The 22,042-nt window shown below is 31.2% G+C and overlaps 1 protein-coding gene across 3 annotated transcripts in view; it reads right to left on the bottom strand.

The window, feature by feature from the left end:
- The window catches only part of Lgr3 (Leucine-rich repeat-containing G protein-coupled receptor 3), a 145,605-nt gene that overhangs the window by 22,111 nt on the left and 101,452 nt on the right, over positions 1–22,042 (bottom strand). For all 3 annotated transcript variants that reach the window (XM_075290516.1, XM_075290517.1, XM_075290518.1), the window contains exon 8: positions 21,520–21,591. In XM_075290516.1, coding sequence (XP_075146631.1) covers positions 21,520–21,591 — 72 coding nt within the window. The remainder of the gene's footprint in view (positions 1–21,519; positions 21,592–22,042) is intronic.

Below are 22,042 nucleotides of genomic sequence, written 5' to 3'. Positions count from 1 at the left end.
TTCGATGAGAAACAAATGAAGTAACTATTTATTTTATATCACCCTTATTTCATTTCTTTGATGACAATGAAATTGTTCCTCTTCCACTCTTAGGTGCCTATATACATATGAGAAAATACGAAAACAAAACATGCTCAAATCATCATCATCACAGATATCCTTTGATATTTGCATAAAAATCCATGAAAAAAGTAGCTACGCCATCCATTACGAGTGTTGAAAGTGGGGCGTTAGAGTTACTTAGATTTTTTTCATTACATTGAAATAACCTACGCCAAGGCCTAGGAAAAGGGGAAAAAAAAAGACCAGTGTGGGACTTAAAGAAGATATGGCAAAATGGAATGAAAAATATAACCGTCTTAACCTACCATCAACCCAAATGAACTTGACCTTGCTTCGTGATCGAAGGAACATTTTATACGCACGTACGCACATCTATGTATATGTCTTCAAAATAATTTGACCTACGAAAAATTTGTCCCTCCTTTCATAGAAAATAAAAAAAAAAACTAAGAAAAAATAGTTACATTGAAAGGGATTTATGGTACCACTTTAACTAGGCTCATACATTTTCCTCTTATGTCCCCATAAAGTTTCATTGAATGATTTCCTTAAAGAAAGAAAAAAAAAAAAAATAAATATTTATATGTACTTGGAAAGAAATCTAATATTCCGTATGGTGAATGTAGTTATGGCTAATATTGTTGTTAGGAAATTGGATATTTTATACATGAAGCAAACGGGATTTTGTGTCATAGGATTTAAATTTATATTCGTGGAAAATAAAGCATTTCTTATTTTAAACGTTGTGTAAAATATTGCTTTTTTATGACAATTTCATTTGATCGTAATTGTTTATAGGAGGCTTTAACAAAATTATTTCCCAGGAAGCAATGTTAGCAATTTTTCTTAAAAAAATGTCTTATTAACCAGGGTTGTGTAATCAAGCCAATTACTCAACTTCGACTCCAGCATCTTTCATTAGCATGCAATTTTAATAACTCTCCATGATGGAGGACATCGCGGTACATGGAGGTTATTATACCAGGACTATATGGAGTATCTTAAGTTCTATGGGCTAAATTGTGAAATGGATCAGTCTATATGGGGGATATATTAAAATATGGACCAATATAAACCCTATTTCGATATATTTCTTTCTTATCAAATAAATGGAAATAGGATGGAAATTGACGTCGCACGAAACGAAAAAGCAGGGCTGTGGAGTCGAGCCTATTTTGCTCGACTCCGACTCCAGCATTTTTCATCAGCTCGACTCCGACTCCGGGTAATATAACTAAATCTCATTTTAATACTACTATTTTGTAGTTCTATTGTGGGGGTACCGTAAGTGGATCGATATAAAGTATCGTATTTATTTATGTGTGCAAAAAAAAGGTCTTAATTTCACATTAGACGCCAATTGAACTCTATATTTCAAATTTAGAGCAATGTTTAATAAATAAAATAATGATAGAAATGCCCATCATAATATGAGAAGATACCAACAGTATATGTATTTGTGGACCAAAATTATTGATAATATCTGAAATCCTTTAAATTTGTTGCGAGCTATATAAAGGTTTATATTCCCATATGCATGAATTTGAATCTGAATCGATTTAGACAAAATTGTATATACTTCTACAAAATCTATGTACTTAAAATTTAAATCTAACGTTATGAGACGTAACACAATTTTAACAAAAAATAAAAATGCAAGGAAAGTCTAAAGTCGGGTGGGCCGATAATAATATACTCTGCACAACTTTGTATTTAGATCTACATTTTGCTACAATCTCAAATCAGACTTCTACAAAATCTCGGGCAATATTTGGGAAATATTTATAATTGTTTAGACAATTTCCCAAAAATGCATTTATGATTCATTCATTGAAAAAATTGAAAATTTGAGTCATTTCTACAAGTTTTCGACTTAGCAATGAGTATCAGTGAGCATACAATTTTGGAAAAACTTTTGTCTAGTACATAAAGTTTTTTTGTCTAGTACATAAAGTTTTCTATAGAAATAAAATTTTGGCAATATTTTCTATAGAAATCAAATTTTGACCAAATATATAGAAATACAATTTTGAATAAAATTTTTATAGAAATAAAATTTGGCAAAATTTTTTACAGAAATAAAAGTTTGAAAAAATGATCAATAGAACTACAATTTAAAAAAAAATTGTGTAGCAAACAAAATTTTGCAAAATATTCTATAGAAACAAAATTTTGACTAAATTTTCTATAGAAATAAAAATTTGACTAAATTTTACATAGAAAAAAATATTTATATAGTAATAAAATTTTGAATACTTTTTTATAGCAGTGAGTATCAGTGAGCATCAGTAAAAAAAAAAAATTTTTGAGAAAATTTGCTATAGAAATAAAATTTGACAATTTTTTCTTATAGAAATAAAATTTTGAAAAAAATATCAATAAAAATACAATTTTAGAAAAATTTTTGTGTGGTAAATAAAATTCTGCAAAATATTCTACAGAAACAAAATTTTGACTAAATTTTCTATAGAAATAAAATATTGACCAAATTTTCTAATAAAAAAATCTATTACTTTAAAATTTTGGCAAAATTTTCTATAGAAATAAAATTTTTACCAAATTTTCTAATAAAAAATCTATTACTATAAAATGTTGGCAAAATTTTCTATAGAAATAAAATTTTGCAAAATATTCCATAGAAACAAAATTTTGACTCAATTTTCTATAGAAATAAAATTTTGATTAAATTTTCTATAAAAAAAAAATATTTCTATAGTAATAAAATTTTGAATAAATTTTTTATAGAAATAAAATTGTGCTATAGAAATAAAATTTTGACAAAACTTTTTATAGAAAAAACATTTTGACAAAATTTTCTATAAAAAACAACTTTGAAAAAATTTTCTGTCAATATTCCACATATGTATATGGTCTTAAAATAAAATTAAAAAAAAAATAATTTCGATTGTTCGAAATATTTCAAATAAATTGATATGGGCATTAAAATGGATCGATCCAGCACATCTGCTAGTCTAACATTCTAGGAAACATAAAAAGATAGCCGTAATTGGAAGTTGATTTTCATTTACAATCATGCTGTACATTGATCGAATGAATAACGCAATGGGAACTAATTTGCGTAAAAACTTGCATAGTTACAAAAATGTGAAGTGTTTTAAAAAATTTGGTTTAGCCGGAGTCGGAGTCGAGAAAAATTTTTACGACTCCCGACTCCAGCAAAATCTTCAGACTCCGACTCCGGCTCCACAGCCCTGGTCCAGAGATCGGTCTACGTAGGCATAGTGAACTCCCTTTATTTTGTATACCCTCCACCATAAGATGGTGGGTATACTAACTCTGTCAATCCGTGAGTAACACTTCGAAATATGGGTCTCACATCCTATAAAGGACATAGTCTATTATATAAGTAGGAAACATTCTGTGTATAAATTATTTTGTATAAAAATAGCAGAGATTTGTATTCCAAGTAATTTTCCCAAGGCATTTTGAGCACTTGAAGTGAGAACGATGAAACGCGATCAAATATATCGTATGGCATTGTTAAAGGTGGTTGGAGTTTTCTTTGCGTCAATTAATTTTTTAATTGACTGCCAATTAATTTTTTAATTGATACTCATTTCTGTGATTGAAGACACTTCAATAAAAAAATTAATTGGATCAATTAATTTCGTGATTGAGTTAGAAAAATTTTTTTTTGTGTGTACAGTAGGTTTACGACTTTTGCGCATACGTATTATACCGACGCAAATGTATGTCGCAAAAGTCACAGTTTGTGACAGGCCAACCCTGGTATAACTACAGTCCGTCGCGCCTTGTTGTTCAGCCTCGAAGACCTTTTGCCGCTCAAACGCCTGTAGGTCTATTGGGATCGTTCCCGCTAAAACTGATGCGGCTTCCCCCGAAACCGTGAGGTATACTGAACTAATTCTCAGAACTGTCGTTCTTTATACTGGAAGCATCTTTTTCGCTCTAGTAGGGTCGACGCCCAGATCTTACATCCATAGAGTAGTATAGTAAAAATAGTCATCTCCATGAGTATCTTTCTTCTTCGCGACTGAGCAGGCTAATGGCAAACATCGCGACGTTATCATAGCAGCTGTCTCCGTTGTCTGTTACCTCCATTCTTCTTAGGCCCTGTGTAGTGTCATATATTAAAACTCGGTCCTTGAGACAGTCTTTCAATATTCTCGTCAAGTATAGAACTTTGAACTTAAGTATGAAACTATGGTGGATGGTACATAAGATTCGGCCTAGCCGAACTTTTGGCCGTATTTATTTGTATTAGGCTCACTTAGACTATTCATGATACCACAAGTGTTGAACTTCTCTTTTATCAAAGAGTTAGGCGAGGTTGGGTATAGTGGCAGCCCGTTATTTCAGGCTCATTTAGACTATTCACTACATTGTGATACCACAAGTTGTGAACTTCTCTCTTATCAATGAGTGCTGCGTGATTTTATATTTAGCTCAATGACACGGAACTAACTTTTTTATAGCCGAGTTCGAACAGCATTTTACTTTATGGTGAAACCATTTAGAAAATTTTTGAAACACTCAGAAATGTCACCAGGATTACTGAGAGGGGATAATCCACCGCTGAAAAAATATTATGGTGTTTGGCCGAATTGAATTGAATTTGAACCCATGACAATTTTTGTGCAAGGTGCACAGAAAGAAAATTTCACGAAAATTTTTTCAATTAAAGTCTTAATTGAGTTTTAAACAAATAAGGAAAGTCTAAAGTCGGGCGGGGCCGGCTATATTATACCCTGCACCACTTTGTAGATCTAAATTTTCGATACCATATCACATCCGTCAAATGTGTTGGGGGCTATATATAAAGGTTTGTCTCAAATACATACATTTAAGTATCACTCGATCTGGACAGAATTTGATAGACTTCTACAAAATCTATAGACTCAAAATTTAAGTCGGCTAATGCACTAGGGTGGAGCACAATGTTAGTAAAAAAATATGGGAAACGTTTAAATCTGAAGCAATTTTAAGGAAACTTCGCAAAAGTTTATTTATGATTTATCGCTCGATATATATGTATTAGAAGTTTAGGAAAATAAGAGTCATTTATACAACTTTTCGACTAAGCAGTGGCGATTTGACAAGGAAAATATTAGTATTTTGACCATTTTTGTCAAAATCAGAAAAACATATATATGGGAGCTATATCTAAATCTGAACCGATTTCAACCAAATTTGGCACGCATAGCAACAATGCTAATTCTACTTCCTGTGCAAAATTTCAACTAAATCGGAGTTAAAAATTGGCCTCTGTGGTCATATGAGTGTAAATCGGGCGAAAGCTATATATTGGAGCTATATCTAAATCTGAACCGATTTCTTCCAAATTTGGCACACATAGCTACAATGCTAATTTTACTCCCTGTGCAAAATTTCAACTAAATCGGAGTAAAAAAATTGGCCTCTGTGGGCAAATGAGTGTAATCGGGCGAAAGCTATATATGGGAGCTATATCTAAATCTGAACCGATTTGGCTGATATTTTGCAAGTTTTTCGAGACTCATAAAATATTCGGATGTACGGAATTTGAGGACGATCGGTTGATATACACGCCAATTATGACCAGATCGGTGAAAAATATACATGGCGGCTATATCTAAATCTGAACCGATTTTTTCCAAAATCAATAGGGATCGTCTTTGAGCCGAAGCAGGACCCTATACCATATTTTAAGACAATCGGACTAAAACTGCGAGCTGTACTTTGCACACAAAAATACATCAACAGACAGATAGACAGACAGACAGACAGACAGACAGACGGACATCGCTAAATCGACTCAGAATTTAATTCTAAGACGATCGGTATACTAAACGATGGGTCTCAGACATTTCCTTCTTGCCGTTACATACAAATGCACAAACTTATTATACCCTGTACCACAGTAGTGGTGAAGGGTATAAAAATAGTCAATTAAAAATTTTATTCAATTCAACAATTTTTTTTTTTATTTGAAACAAAAATCAATCACAAAAATTAATAGTATCAACTAATTTTTTAATTGCAATTAATTTTTCAATTAAAAATTAATTGGATCAATTAATTGATTCAAAAATTTTTTTAATTGAAACAAAAATCAATCACAAAAATTAATAGTATCAATTAATTTTTTAATTGGATTGATTAGTTTTTTAATTGACTTTCAATTAATTTTTCAATTAAAAATTAATTGGATCAATTAATTTCGTGATTAAAGAAGATGGATTGCGTAGAAACTTCTTCTAAAGACTGTCATCCCAAATCGAATTACTTGGGTTGTGGCAATACTTACCTATGGCTAGGTATCTTTAAACTTCTTAAAATCGTCTTCTAAATTCTAAGTTAGCCCATACGTCGGTTCATACGAACCCATATGAACTTTTTCGCGGTAATTAGAGAGGAGGTAGCTTTATATGGGGGCTATATACAATTATGAACCCATATGGACAAATTTTTGTATGCTTTGTTTATCTGGGGACTATCTATAACTATGTTATAGACCGATATGAACCAATTTTGCCATAGTTGTTGGAGACCATATACTAACACCACGTACCAAATTTCAACCGGATCGCATACATTTTGCTCCTCCAAGAGGCTCCCGAGGCCAAATCTAGGGATCGATTTATGTGGGGGCTATATATAATTATGGACCGATATGTATAATTGTTTGTGTCGTTGTTAGAAACCATATATTAATACTACGCACCAAATTTCAACCGGATCGGATGAAGTTTGCTCCTCCAAGAGGCTCCGGAGGTCAAATCTGGGGATCGGTTTATATGGAGGCTATATATTATTATGGACCGATATGGACCAATTTTTCATGGTTATTAGAGACCATATACTAACAACACGTACCAAATTTCAACCGGATCGGTGAGATTTCCTTCTCCAAGAGGCTCCGCAAGCCAAATCTTGGGATCGGTTTATATGGAGGTTATATATAATTATGGACCGATATGGACCAATTTTCAAGGTTATTAGAGGCCATATACTAACACCACGTACCAAATTTCAACAGGATCGGTGAGATTTGCTTCTCTAAGAGGCTCCGCAAGCCAAATCTTGGGGTCGGTTTATATGGGGGTTATATATAATTATGGACCGATATGGACCAATTTTTATACCCTTCACCACTACTGTGGTACATGGTATAATAAGTTTGTGCATTTGTATGTAACGCCAAAAAATTCTGAGTCGATTTAGCGATGTCCGTCTGTCTGTATATGTAATTTTGTGCGCAAAGTACAGGTCGCAGTTTAAGTCCGATCGTCCTCAAATTTGACATAACGTCTTCGGGTAGAAGACAATCGCTATTGATTTTGGAAAAAATCGGTTCAGATTTAGATATAGCTGCCATATATAGTTATCACCGATTTGATCATAATTCACGTATTTATGAACCGACGTTCTTCAAATTTTGTACATCTGAATGTTTTGTCAGTCCCGTAAAAACTGGGAAATATCAGCTAAATCGGTTCAGATTTATATATAGCTCCATATATATCTTTCGTCCGATTTTAACTTTTTTGGCCCCAAAAGCGAGAGTTTTGTCCTGATTTGCTCCAAATTTTGCACAACGAGTACGTTTAATAGTATCGTTAATTGTGCCAAATTTAGTTGAAATCGGTTCAGATTTAGATATAGCTCCCCTATATATCTTTCGTCCGATTTTGACTTATATGGCTTCAAAAGCCAGAGTTTTGCCCTGATTTGATTAAAATTTTGTACATGGAGTACGTTTAATAGTATCGTTAAATGTGCCAAATTTAGTTGAAATCGGTTCAGATTTAGATATAGCTCCCATATATATCTTTCGACCGATTTGGACTTATATGGCCCCAAAAGCCAGAGTTTTGCCCTGATTTGCGTCAAATTTTGCACAACAAGTACGTTTAATAGTATCGTTAAGTGTGCTTAATTTGGTTAAAATCGTTTCCGATTTAGATATAGCTCCCATATATATCTTTCGTCCGATTTGGATTTATATCGCCTCAAAAGCCAGAGTTTTGCCTTGAGTTGCTTGAAATTTTGCACAAGGAGTACGTTTTATAGTATCGTTAACCGTGCAGAATTTAGTTGAAGTCGGTTCAGATTTAGATATAGCTCCCATATATATCATTCGCCCGATTTGGACTAATATGCCCACAGAGGCAAAAGTGTTACTCTGATTTACGTGAAATTTTGCAGAGGGAGTAGAATTGAACTTGAAACTTTGCACAGGTAGTAGAATTAAGGTTCTGCATATGCGTGTTTATTGTGGTTGAATCGGTTCAGATTTTGATATAGCTCCCATATATATCTTTCGCCCGATTTTCCGTCATATAACCTCTGTGGATTTGATATGGTATCGAAAATGTGGACTTACAAAGTGGTGAAGGGTATAATATAGTCGGCCCCGCCCGACTTTTGACTTTCCTTACTTGTTCATGGTTGTTACAGACCAAATAAAAACACCACATACCAAATTTCAATCGGATCCGATGAGATTTGATTCTCTAAGAGGTTCCGCAAGCCAAATATAGGGATCGGTTTATATGCACTCAAAAAAAAGTTTACTTGGATCCAAAGATTAAGGATTGTGGTATTGATTCCGAGCCAAAGATGCGGCTTCTTTAAAATAAAGAAATTTCTTAGCGACCTATCTGGCTTTAAATCTAGGACCAATAAAATTAAAATTAGGATACAGATTTCAATTATCAAATTTTCATTCTCTTTTCGCGGCTTATTAATAAAGGTACTCACGTACAAACAAATGCCAGTTTAAAAATCCAAATTATAACGGATGCTTTAAAGTAAAAAATGTTTTCTTAATTCCAAAAAAACTTTAAACCAAAGACGCTAAATCCTCAAACTAAGTCTTAGCCTATATTTGAAGCTTTTTTATTTTAAATCTAAAGATTCAGTATTTAAGGACAATTTCTTTAAATCAAAAATGTGTTTCTTTACTTTAAGGAAATTAGCCTTAGTTCAAAAACATGCGACTTTATCGGAGGGATGCACATTTACAAAATGTGTGTCCTAAATTTAATGAACAAATTTTTTGATTATAATCTTTATTTGAATTAAAATTTCATTATTTTAAAGAAATTTGTCCTTAATATTTAGTAAATTCCACATCCTAAAATTTAGGTTGGGTAATCTTTAATATCACGTAAATATTTTTTTCAGTGTGGGGGTTATACGTATGGCCCATTTGCAATACCATCCGACCTACATCAATAACAATTACTTATGCCAAGTTTCAAGTCGATATCTTCCTTCGTTCGGAAGTTAGCGTGATTTCAACAGACGGACGGACGGACGTGGTTAGATCAAGTCAGAGTTTCACCACGATCCAGAATATATATTATATGGGGTCTTAGAGCAATATTTCGATGTATTACGAACGGAAATATTTTTATACCCAATGGTGGAGGGTATAAAAATATTTGTTAACCATTGCAATTGCATATGGAATTCTTAACAAGGTATTAATTTTTAAACTTACGCAATTGTAAGATTCTCAAAACACTTGGTGAATGTGTACAAGTTGCTACCGCATATATTCTGTCTGAATGGAAACTTTCCACCACGAGTTAAATTTCACTCACGTGTTGTAATATCAACCTACATTAGTTGAATTGAATACATGTGACAAATATAGATTTATTGTGCCCTAGAGACACGATACTATCAAGTTTTTCTGATACGTAACCCGTCTATTTCTCACCATAATCACAATATTATCCACACCGTGAAACTATTGTAATTCTATCAGCATTCGAATATAAATCTTATTTCATTTTTATTGGAAACAAAGAAGAGATTCGTTTTCTTTTTATCGATTTTCTGGAGCAGACTTAGTCAAGTAAACAATGCCACATGGATAGCACAGCAATATTTTCTATCACTTTATTTTCCACTGATTTAATGTAATTTGTATAGCTTTCTGTATTTGTATACATTAAGAATAAAAAATACCATGTAAATACAGGATAGCTGTAATATTGGCTATCGCCAAGAAAGATTTTCTGTGATACACTAGGTGTCTATCTACATCAGGTACCTGAATAAGAACAAAATAATCACGGGCTTGTTTTGTATCGAATTATTTCGCCTATTCGACGCTGATTTAAAGAAATTAGTTGCACTTGGCAAAGAAAATAGTTTCTTCTGCCCCATCCAACCGTTATATTTTATTCAAATATCTTCAGAGGGTCACATATTTATGGATATTATCAACCAATCTGCTTCAAATTTCTCACATACGAATATTTTGTGAAGCTTGTAGAACGGTTCAGATTTAGATATAACTCTCATATATAAATATATTTCGTCCGATATGCACTAAAATATAGTTACACTCAAAAAAAAGTTTACTTGGATCCAAAGATTTTGACCTTCCTTTAAGGATTTTGGTATTGATTCCGAGCCAAAGATGCGGATTCTTTAAAATAAAGACATTTTTCACGGACCTCCCTGGCTTTAAATCTAGGATCGATAAAATTAAAATTGGATACACATCTCATTCATGGAATTTTTATTCTCTGTTTGTAATATATTAATAAAGGTTTTCATGTACAAACAAATTCCAGTTTCACAATCCAAATTATGCCAAGTACTTCAAAGTAAAAAAAACTGTTTTCTTAATGCTAAAAACACTTTAAACCAAAGATGCAAATCCCTAAAATAAGTCTTAGCCTATATTTGAAGCATTTATATCTTAAATTTAAAAATTCAATATGTCAGTTGAGTTAAAGACGATTTCTTTAAATTAAAAATGTTTTTCTTTATTTTAAGGAACATTTGCCTTACTTCAAAGATCTACAACTTCAACAGTGGGACGCAAAATTTCAAGATTTGTGTCCCAAATTTAATGAAAAAAATTTTTGATGCAAGGATTATAAACTTTCTTTTAATTAAAATGTCATTATTTTAAAGAATTTTGTCCTTAGCATTGCGTAAATTTCGAGTCCTAAAATTTAAGTTGCAAAATCTTCCATATTAGGTCAATATTTTTTTCAGTGTAAATTGGCTTCAGTGAAATAGAGAGTTCACTTTTTTTTGAGTGCAAGTGTGCCAAATTTGGTTGAAATCGTTTGAGATTAAGATATAGCTCCCATATATATCTTTCGCCCGATTTATACTCGTATGTACGGTTGCCACAGTTGGTAAAATTCTACCAAAAATGGTAGATTTTTTACTGTTTGGCAGGTTGGTGAATTCTTGATATTTTGGTAACTAAGATGTATTTCAATTTGTATAGAAATACAACTAAATGTATTTCAATTTGTACAGAAATACAATTTTGACAAAATTTTGTAAAAAAAAATCGAAAATTTTTTTTTTTGAAAAAAAATTTGATAAAATTTTCTACAGAAATAAAATTTTAACAAAATTTTCTATAGACATAAAAATTTTACAAAATTTTTTATAGAAATAAAATTTTGACAAAATTTTCTATAGAAATAAAATTTTGACAAAATTTTCTAGAGATATAAAATGTTGACAAAATTGTCTATAGAAATAAAATTTTTACAAAATTTTCTATAAAAATTTTGATAAAATTTTCTATATAAATAAAATTTTGATAAAATTTTCTATAGCAATAAAATTTTCACAAAATTTTCTATAGAAATAAAATTCGTTTTGTTTTGTTAAATTTTGACAAAATTTTTTATAGAAATAAAATTTGACAAAATTTTTTATAGAAATAAAATTTTGACAAAAAAAAAATAGAAATAAAATTTTGACAAAATTTTTTATAGAAATAAAATTTTGACAAAATTTTCTATAGAAATAAAATTTTGACAAAATTTTCTATAGACATAATTTTTTTTATTGTTGGTTTGTACTTCAATCATATTTGTTGTTTTGATCTCAGCTTTAAAACCATTGCGTTGACTAAACTACAAGAGTAGCTTTATCAACAGAGGAAAATAATGTTTGTCAAATTTATTTGGGCAAAGCCCTATAGACTGCAAGCTTGTTGGATGCACGCACGTTTCGCAATTACCACATTCCTCATCAGCATCCTCTAGTTGCAGCAAAACTATCAACCAATTATCAGAATAAATTTTGACAAAATTTTCTATAGATATAAAATTTTGATTAAATTTTCTATTGAAATAAAATTTAGACAAATTTTTCTAGGGAAATAAAGTTTAGGGAAAATTTTCTATGGAAATAATTTTCTAGAGAAATAAAATTTTGACAAAATTTTCTATAAAAATAAAATTTTGCCAAAATTTTCTATAGAAATAAAATTTTGACAAAATTTTCTATAGAAATAAAATTTTGACAAAATTTTCTATAAAATTAAAATTTTGGCAAAATTTTCTATAGAAATAAAATTTTGACAAAATTTTCTATAGCAATAAAATTTTGACAAAATTTTCTGTAGAAATAAAATTTTGACAAAATTTTCTATAGAAATAAAATTTTGACAAAATTTTCTAGAGATATAAAATGTTGACAAAATTTTCTATAGAAATAAAATTTTGATAAAATTTTCGATAGAAGTAAAATTTTGATAAAATTTTCTATAGAAGTAAAATTTTAACAAAATTTTCTATAGAAATAAAATTTAGAAAAAAAATCTAGAGAAATAACATTTTTAAAAAATTTTCTAGAGGAATGAAAATTTGTCAAAATTTTCTAAAGAAATAACAATTTGACAAAATTTTCTAGAGAAGTAAAATTTTGACAAAATTTTTTAAAGAAATAAAATTTTGACAAAATTTTCTATAGAAAAAAAAATTTGACAAAATTTTCTATAGAAATAAAATTTTGACAAAATTTTCTAGAGAAGTAAAATTTTGACAAAATTTTCTATAGAAATAAAAATTTGACTAAATTTTCTATAGCAATAAAATTTTGACAACATTTTCTGTAGAAATAAAATTTTGACAAAATTTTCTATAGAAATAAAATTTTGACAAAATCTTCTAGAGATATAAAATGTTGACAAAATTTTCTATAGAAATAAAATTTTGATAAAATTTTCGATAGAAGCAAAATTTTGATAAAATTTTCTATAGAAATAAAATTTTAACAAAATTTTCTATAGAAATAAAATTTTGACAAAATTTATTATAGAAATAAAATTTTGACAAAATTTTCTATAGAAATAAAATGTTGACAAAATTTTCTATAGAAATAAAATTTTGACAAAATTTTCTGTAGAAATAAAATTTTAACAAAATTTTCTGTAGAAATAAAATTTTGACAAATTTTTCTATAGAAATAAAATGTTGACAAAATTTACTATAGAAATAAAATTTTGACAACATTTTCTATAGAAATAAAATTTTGACAAAATTTTCTAAAGAAATAAAATTTTGACAACATTTTCTATACAAGTAAAATTTTGATAAAATATTCTATAGAAGTGAAATTTTGATAAGATTTTCTATAGAAATAAAATTTTGACAAAACTTTCTATAGAAATAAAATTTTGACAAAATTTTCTATAGAAATAAAAATTTGACATAATTTTCTATAGAAATAAAATTTTGACAAAATTTACTATAGAAATCAAATTTAGAAAAAAAAAAATTCTAGAGAAATAACATTCTTACAAAATTTTCTAGAGGAATGAAAATTTGTCAAAATTTTCTAAAGAAATAACAATTTGACAAAATTTTCTATAGAAATAAGTTTTTCCAATTTAGAGCTTTATACTGGTTCCAATAAATTTAATGGAATTGAGATGGTACCAAAAATTTTGGTCTACACGGTGGTGGGGGTATAATATAGTCGGCCCCTCCTGACTTTAGACTTTACATACTTGTTTCTATTTAAAAAAAAGTATTTTAATTTAATAAAATTTTGAAATGAAAAATATTTGACGGTATAAGCATTTCCATTTAATTTCAAATAGAATTTTGCACTGTTTGCAAGAGATCAGGTTTCTTTTATGTTTACAAACATCTCGATGATAATACGAGTACACAAATTTCGAACAAAAGGACATATGACTACATTTCGTCAACAATTTATGGGCGTTAAAGTTCAAATATGAAAACGGACACTTATGTGTAAACAAGTAAACAAACGCAAACACACCCACACACCTATACACAGCAAATCTCTTGGTGTTGTATTGTCTCTTTATCGCAATGACCATTTATCACCGAAGTGCTTTGGTTATCCTTAAATCTGCAAATTGAAAATAAATCAAGAGCCCAAAATTACTTTAGCTCTAGCAATGTCTTATGAGTGTCTATCTCACAAACGATTTATGGTTCAATTGCCTTCAGACCATTTCAGTAGGCTGGTGGTAAATTCCCAAAAATAAATTCAACCATAAGTGGTCTTTTGTCTAATGAAATGAGCGCGCTTGACTTTAGTAAATTATGATCTCAATATATGTTACAAGTTAATATTAATTAAGAATGATTAAGTGCCCTATGATTTAATTCTTGGCAAAGCAAGAGAGAGAGAGAGAGAGAATGATATGTGTGGACAATTGTTCTATGAGTTTTCTTGATAATAAATCTATTAAGTAATTGGCATTTGGGAAAATTAAAGCGATATTTTTGAGACAAGATTTAGGTATATCTAAATTGGTAAAAAGCATAATATTTGAGGTTTGAGATATGCAGAATTAAAATGAATTTTTTGGAAAATAACAATAAATAAAAAAAAAAAAATAAATCTTCCATAATTTTGCAAATTAATCTTCTAAGCAATGCCATTATTTTACCATAACATGAAATGTTCAATATTTAGATTGGAATTTTATTGTTAATCAAAAGTCAATGTCTATTAATCATGGCTTCTGCTATGGTAAATCATTATTGTGCACACCAAGTGGAGACTTAGATAGATTCTCTGGGTAATTGAAAAATACATAAAAAAATGTTTGTATGTGTATGTTGAAATATTTACATTTCTATAAGAGATATCTGTTTTGATATAAACCCACACACACATACTCATCATCATCCTGAAATACAAGTCTAGATCTTTGTTTTTATCTCCACTTCTTGATGGAATTAAAGGCACCTAAAGAAATATTCTCAATCCTCATATTTATGTCCTTCATTTAAGTGCATCAGTTGCAATGATTGTTAATACTTGTCTTGCCATTTGCAACAGTGCAATAATACTGTCTTTATCAGAATAGCATGGTGGTGGCACAACATGTCATTGATTGCATTTTGATTTAATGGTCTACATATATGTACACAACTATTCCCTGATGTATTTCGTTGTCTTCACTTTTTATATTCTTGTATTACCACACATTGAATGATATTGGTCTACTCGATATGTCTCAATAAAGACTCTTAAGATGGTCAATAAACACCTCTAACATCTTATATGGTTTATATACTCAAAAAAAGTTTACTTGGATCCAAAATTTTGACCTACCCTTAAGGATTTTGGTATTGATTCCAAGCCAAAGATGCGGCTTTTTTTTAATAAAGACATTTTTAGCGGCCTATCTGTCTATAAATCTATTATTAATAAAATTAAAATTAGGCTACAGATCTCATTTATCGAATTTTAATTCTTTTTTCGCTGTGTATTAATAACGCTATTCACGTACAAACGAATGCCAGTTTAAAAATCCAAATTTCAACGGATAGTTCAAAGTAAACAAGTATATACGACCGTAAGTTCGCCCAGGCCGAAACTTATGTACCCTCCACCATGGATTGCATAGAAACTTGTACTTAAGACTGTCATTCACAATCGAATTACTTGGGTTGCCGTAACACTTGCCGATGGCAAGGTATCTTAAAACTTCTTAACACCGTATTCTCAATTGTAAGTTAGTCAATACGGGGTATATATTAAAATAAAAACCGATTAAATACGTATATAATTCAGTTTGACAAAATTTTCTGTAGAAATAAAATTTTGACAAAATTTTCTGTAGAAATAAAATTTTGACAAAATTTTCTATAGAAATAAAATTTTGACAAGATTTTCTATAGAAATAAAATTTTGACACAATTTTCTATAGAAATAAAATTTTGACAAAATTTTCTATAGAAATAAAATTTTGAAACAATTTTCTATAGAAATAAAATTTTGACACAATTTTCTATAGAAATAAAATTTTGACACAATTTTCTATAGAAATAAAATCTTGACACAATTTTCTATAGAAATAAAATTTTGACACAATTTTCTATAGAAATTAAATTTTGGCAAAATTTTCTATAAAAATACAACCGTGGTAGATTATTTTTGGGGATCGCCTATATATAACTATAAACCGATATGGACCAATTTTGGCATGGTTGTTAGCGGCCATATACTAGCGCAATGTACCAAATTTCAACCGGATCGGATGAATTTTGCCCCTCCAAGAGCTCCGGAGGTCAAATCTGGCGATCGCTTTAAATGGGGGTTATATATTTGTTAGAGACCATATACTAACACCACGTACCAAATTTCAACCGGATCGGGTGAATTTTGCTCTTCCAAGGGGGTCCGGAGTTCAACTCTGGGGATCGGTTTCTATAGGGGCTACATATAATTATGGACCGATATGGACCAATTCCTGCATGGTTGTTAGAGACCATATACTAACACCACGTACCAAATTTCAACCGAATCGGATGAATTTTGCTCATCCACGAGGCTCCGGAAGTCAAATCTGGGGATCGGTTTATATGGGGGCTATATATAATTATGGACCGATGTGGACCAATTTTTGTATGATTGTGAGAGACCATATACTAACACCATGTACTAAATTTCAACCGGAGGTCAAATGTGGGGATCGGTTTATATGGGGGCTATATATAATTATGGACCAATGTGAACCAATTTTTGCATGGTTATTAGAGACCATATACTAACACCATGTACCAAATTTCAGCCTGATCGGATAAAATTTGCTTCTCTTAGAGGCTTCGCAAGCCAAATCGGGGGATCGGCTTATATGGGGGCTATATATAATTATGGACCGATGTGGACCAATTTTTGCATGGTTATTAGAGACCATATACTTACACCATGTACCAAATTTAAGCTGGATCGGATGAAATTTGCTTCTCTTAGAGGCTCCGCAAGCCAAATCGGGGGAACCGTTTATATGGGGGCTATATATAATTATCGACCGATGTGGACCAATTGTTGCATGGTTATTAGAGACCATATAATAACACCATGTACCAAATTTCAGCTGGATCGAATGAAATTTGCTTCTCTTAGAGGCTCCGCAAGCCATATCGGGGGGATCGGTTTATATGGGGGCTATATATAATTATGGACCGATGTGGACCAATTTTTGCATGGCTATTAGAGACCATATACTAATACCATGTACCAAATTTCAGCCGGATCGGATGAAATTTGCTTCTCTTAGAGGCTCCGCAAGCCAAATCGGGGGATCGGTTAATATGGGGGCTATATATAATTATGGACCGATGTGGACCAATTTTTTCATGTTTATTAGAGCCCATATACTAACACCATGTACTTCTCGTAGAGGCTCCGAAAGCCAAATCTGAGCGTTGGTTTATATGGGGGCTATACGTAAAAGTGGTCCGATATGGCCCATTTGCAATACCATCCGACCTACATCAATAACAACTACTTGTGCCAAGTTTCAAGTCGATAGCTTGTTTCGTTCGGAATTTAGCGTGATTTCAACAGACGGACGGACGGACGGACATGCTTAGATCGACTCAGAATTTCACCACGACCCAGAATATATACGTTTTGGGGTCTTACAACAATATTTCGATGTGTTACAAACGGAATGACAAAGTTAATATACCCCCCATCCTATGGTGGAGGGTATAATTAATTAGTTCAATTAATTTCGTGATTAAATCATAAAAAAGAAATTTTAAAAAAATATGGGAAATATTGAAATCTAAAGCCTTTTTCATTCAATTTCGCAAAAGTATTTCACGAAAATTTTACCTATTAAAGTCTTAATTTAGTTTTGAAATATATTGAGTTAAACATTTAATTGATTCAACAAATATTTAAAATATTAAAATCAATCACAAAAAGTAGTATCAATTAATTTTTTAATTGGATCATTTATTTTTGAATTGATACTATCATTTCTGTGATTGAAGACATATCAATTAAAAAATTAATTGGATCAATTAATTTCGTGATTGAATCAGATTTTTTTGTGTGTAGATATTAGATGTATAGGGAAATTTTATTCATTTTTACAAGCTTTTGGTTACAAAGAAAATCTGGCTATTTCGGTTATATTTGCTCAAATTGGGGACTTTGCCTAAATTTGAGCCGATTTGGATCAAATTTGGTACACACTGCTCTGTGAAAAAATTCAAGTTAATCCGTGTGAAATTATCATTTCCGGTGGTCATACGAGTCCAAATCGGGCGAAAGATATATATGGGAGCTATAAGTCTCAGCCAGTTTCAACCAAGTTTGTCACACTTTACGACACTATCAATTGTACTTCTTGTGAAATATTTGAAGTAAATCAGGGCAAAACTCTGGCTTCTAGGGCCATATAAGTGCATATCGGGTGAAAGATATATATGGGAGCTATATCTAAATCTGAACCGATTTCAACCAACTGCGGCAAGTATAGTAAGAATATTAATTCTATTTTCGGTGCAACATTTGACATAAATCGAAGTAAAACTCTGCCTTCTGGGGTCATATAAGTGTAAATCGGGCGAAAGATATATATGGGAGCTATATCTTAATCTGAACGGATTCAATCAAACTTGGCAGAAACGGTTAGAAACCTAATTTTACTCTCTGCGCAAAATTTCATGTAAATTTAGGTAAAACTATGACATCACGCTTCTGGCACCATATAAGTGCATATCGGGCGAAAAATATATATGGGAGCTATATCTAAATCGATTTCTTCCAAAATCAATAGGGTTCTATTTTGACCCAAGGCACATATTTGTGCAAAATTCTAAGTCTATTGGACTAAAATTGTGACCCAGACAGAGGGACCGACAGACGGACATGGCTAGATCGACTGACGGGCGGATCCTGAGGATTATTGCCAAAGACACCATATGACTATTTTGTTTCCTTCTGGATATTGCAAACATATGCACTAACTTATAATACCCTGTTCCTTTAGCCGGGTATAAATATTGGCGCATGTGTGTTTTTTTTCCTCGAAAGATTTATACCCTATTGTTTTTTTTTTTGAAGAAATCGGTTCAGATTTTGATATAGCTCCCATATATACCTTTCGACCGATATGCACTTATATCACTACCGATGCCATAGTTTTGCCTCGATTTACGTGAAATTTTGCACAGAGAGTAGAATTACGTTCTGATTTAGATATAGCTCTCATATATATCTTTCGCCCGATTTACACTCATATAACCCCAAAAGTCATAGTTTTACCTCGATTTACATGAAATTTTGCACAGAGAGTAGAATTGCGATTCTTACTGTGTATGCTAAGTTTGATTGAAATCCGTTCAGTTTTAGATATAGCTCGCATATATAGCTTTCGCCCGATTTACACTCATATGGCTCAGAGGCCACATTTTTACTCCGATTTACGTGAAATTTTGCACAGTAAAAAGCATTAACATTCTATGCGTGCATGTCAATTTTGGTCTAATAAATTTTCTTGAATTTGTTGAAAATATTCAGTTATTTTTGTGACGTCGGCGTGATGTCAGCTTTTGTACTGTTACTGTTTAGTTAAAATTTTCTCAACATAATCAAAATTTTCTAAAATTAACCCAAATTTTTCTTCCTGGTGGGTTCACTGTTTTTTCAGTGTACATATCCATATTTCTTATTTTATATATTTCATAGACGAACTATGAAATTAGATATACGTGAATATGAAAACCCCACTTATTGATAAACAAGTAAGGAAAGTCTAAAGTCGGGCGGGGCCGACTATAGTATACCCTGCACCACTTTGTAGATCCAAATTTTCGATACCATATCACATCCTATATATAAAGGTTTGTCCAAATACATACATTTAAATATCACTCGATTTGGACAGAATTTGATAGACTTTTACAAAACCTATAGACTCAAAATTTAAGTTGGCTAATGCACTAGGGTGGAACACAATTTTAGTAAAAAAATATGGGAAACATTTAAATCTGAAGCAATTTTAAGGAAACTTCGCAAAAGTTTATTTATGATTTATCGCTCGATATATATGTATTAGAAGTTTAGGAAAATTAGAGTCATTTTTACAACTTTTCGACTAAGCTGTGGCGAATTGACAAGGAAAATGTTGGTATTTTGACCATTTTTGTCGAATTCAGAAAAACATATATATGGGAGCTATATCTAAATCTGAACCGATTTCAATCAAATTTGGCACACATGACTATATTACTAATTGTACTCCTAGTGCAAAATTTCAACCAAATTGGGCCAAAACTCTGGCTTCTGGGGCCACATAAGTCCATATCGGGCGAAAAATATATATGGAAGCTATATCTAAATCTGAACCGATTTCAATCAAATTTGGCACGCATAGCTACAATGCTAAATCTACTACCTGTGCAAAATTTCAACCAAATTGGGCCAAAGCTCTGGTTTTTAGGACCATATTAGTCCATATCGTGCGAAAGATATATATGGGAGCTATATCTAAATCTGAACCGATCAAATTTTGCACACTTGACCATACTTTTAATTGTACTCCTAGTGCAAAATTTCAACCAAATTCGGCCAAAAATCTGGCTTCTGGGGCCATATAAGTCCATATCGGGCGAAAGATATATATGGGAGCTATATCTAAATCTGAACCGATTTGGCTGATATTTTGCAAGATTTTCGAGATTCATAAAATATTTGGATGTACGGTATTTCAAGAAAATCGGTTGATAAACACGCTAACTATGACCACATCGGGGATAAATATATATGGCAGCTATATCTAAATCTGAACCGATTTTTTCCAAAACCAAGAGCGATTGTCTCTGTCCCAAGAAACGGCCCTCTGCCAAATTTGAGGACGATCGGACTTAAATTGCGAGCTGTACTTTGTGCACAAAATTACATATGTATACAGACAGACGGACGGACGGACAGACAGACAGACAGACAGACAGACAGACGGACATCGCTAAATCGACTCAGAATTTAATTCTAAGCCGATCGGTATACTAAAAGATGGGTCTATGACCACTATTTCTTGGCGTTACATACAAATGCACAAACTTATTATACCCTGTACCACAGTAGTGGTGAAGGGTATAAAAATTAAGTTACTCGTTATTTAAAAATTGAATTATTTTTTTGTCCTTAAAAAATAGTATCATTTAATACGAGAATCTTCTAAGTCATTGTTGTTAAGCTCTTTTTAAACTGCATATTTAGTCTACGTTTAAAAAACGTCTCTCTCACTCTCTTAATCACTCACACTCTTACCATTATTGTTCAAATGAAGCCACTATTAAGTGAAGCTATTAACTTAATACAAGAATGTAATAATGGATGGATATTCTATTGTTATATCTACACCATAGCACTATCCATCCGTCTAAGCAACCTTCAAAAAAAAAAAAAAGATTCAAACATACTTACATATCTCGTATATTCCTTAAACCCCAAAATGCTTTTGGTTGTATGTGTGTTATAACATTGCCATTTAAATCTCTGAAAGAAAACAACAGAAAAAATGCAAGTGTTTAAAGATAAAATACGTAAGAGAAACGCCATGTACACAAATATGGACAGGGAGAAAATAAATCAATATAGTGTCAAACATCCATGTTCAAGTATGTATGTATGTGTGTATGACTTGGTTAATGGAGATTTTTTTTTTTTCAACTACTCGATGTTGTGGAATTTAAGAGTGTCTTCTTATAGCTCCTGCCATTTGGTTTCTATCAATGGTTTACTTTAATACAAAAAATTCTAAAATTTGAAAAGGATGTTTTTATATGTGTTTGTGTTGTGTGCTGGTGTTTCAAAAACATATGTAAGCGCCAGCTTGTTTTCGCGATTTTCAGCATATTTGAATATATTTGATCCTTTTCCTTAAGTTTTTATTTATTTGCTGTCCATAAATCCAAAGAGTTTTTTTCTTTTTTTGTGTTCTATGATT

Source organism: Haematobia irritans, chromosome 1 (assembly GCF_050003625.1).
Source record: "Haematobia irritans isolate KBUSLIRL chromosome 1, ASM5000362v1, whole genome shotgun sequence".
Lineage (NCBI taxonomy): Eukaryota > Metazoa > Arthropoda > Insecta > Diptera > Muscidae > Haematobia > Haematobia irritans.
Note: the sequence above shows the minus strand (reverse complement) of the source record. Positions and strands in the feature narration are given on the sequence as shown.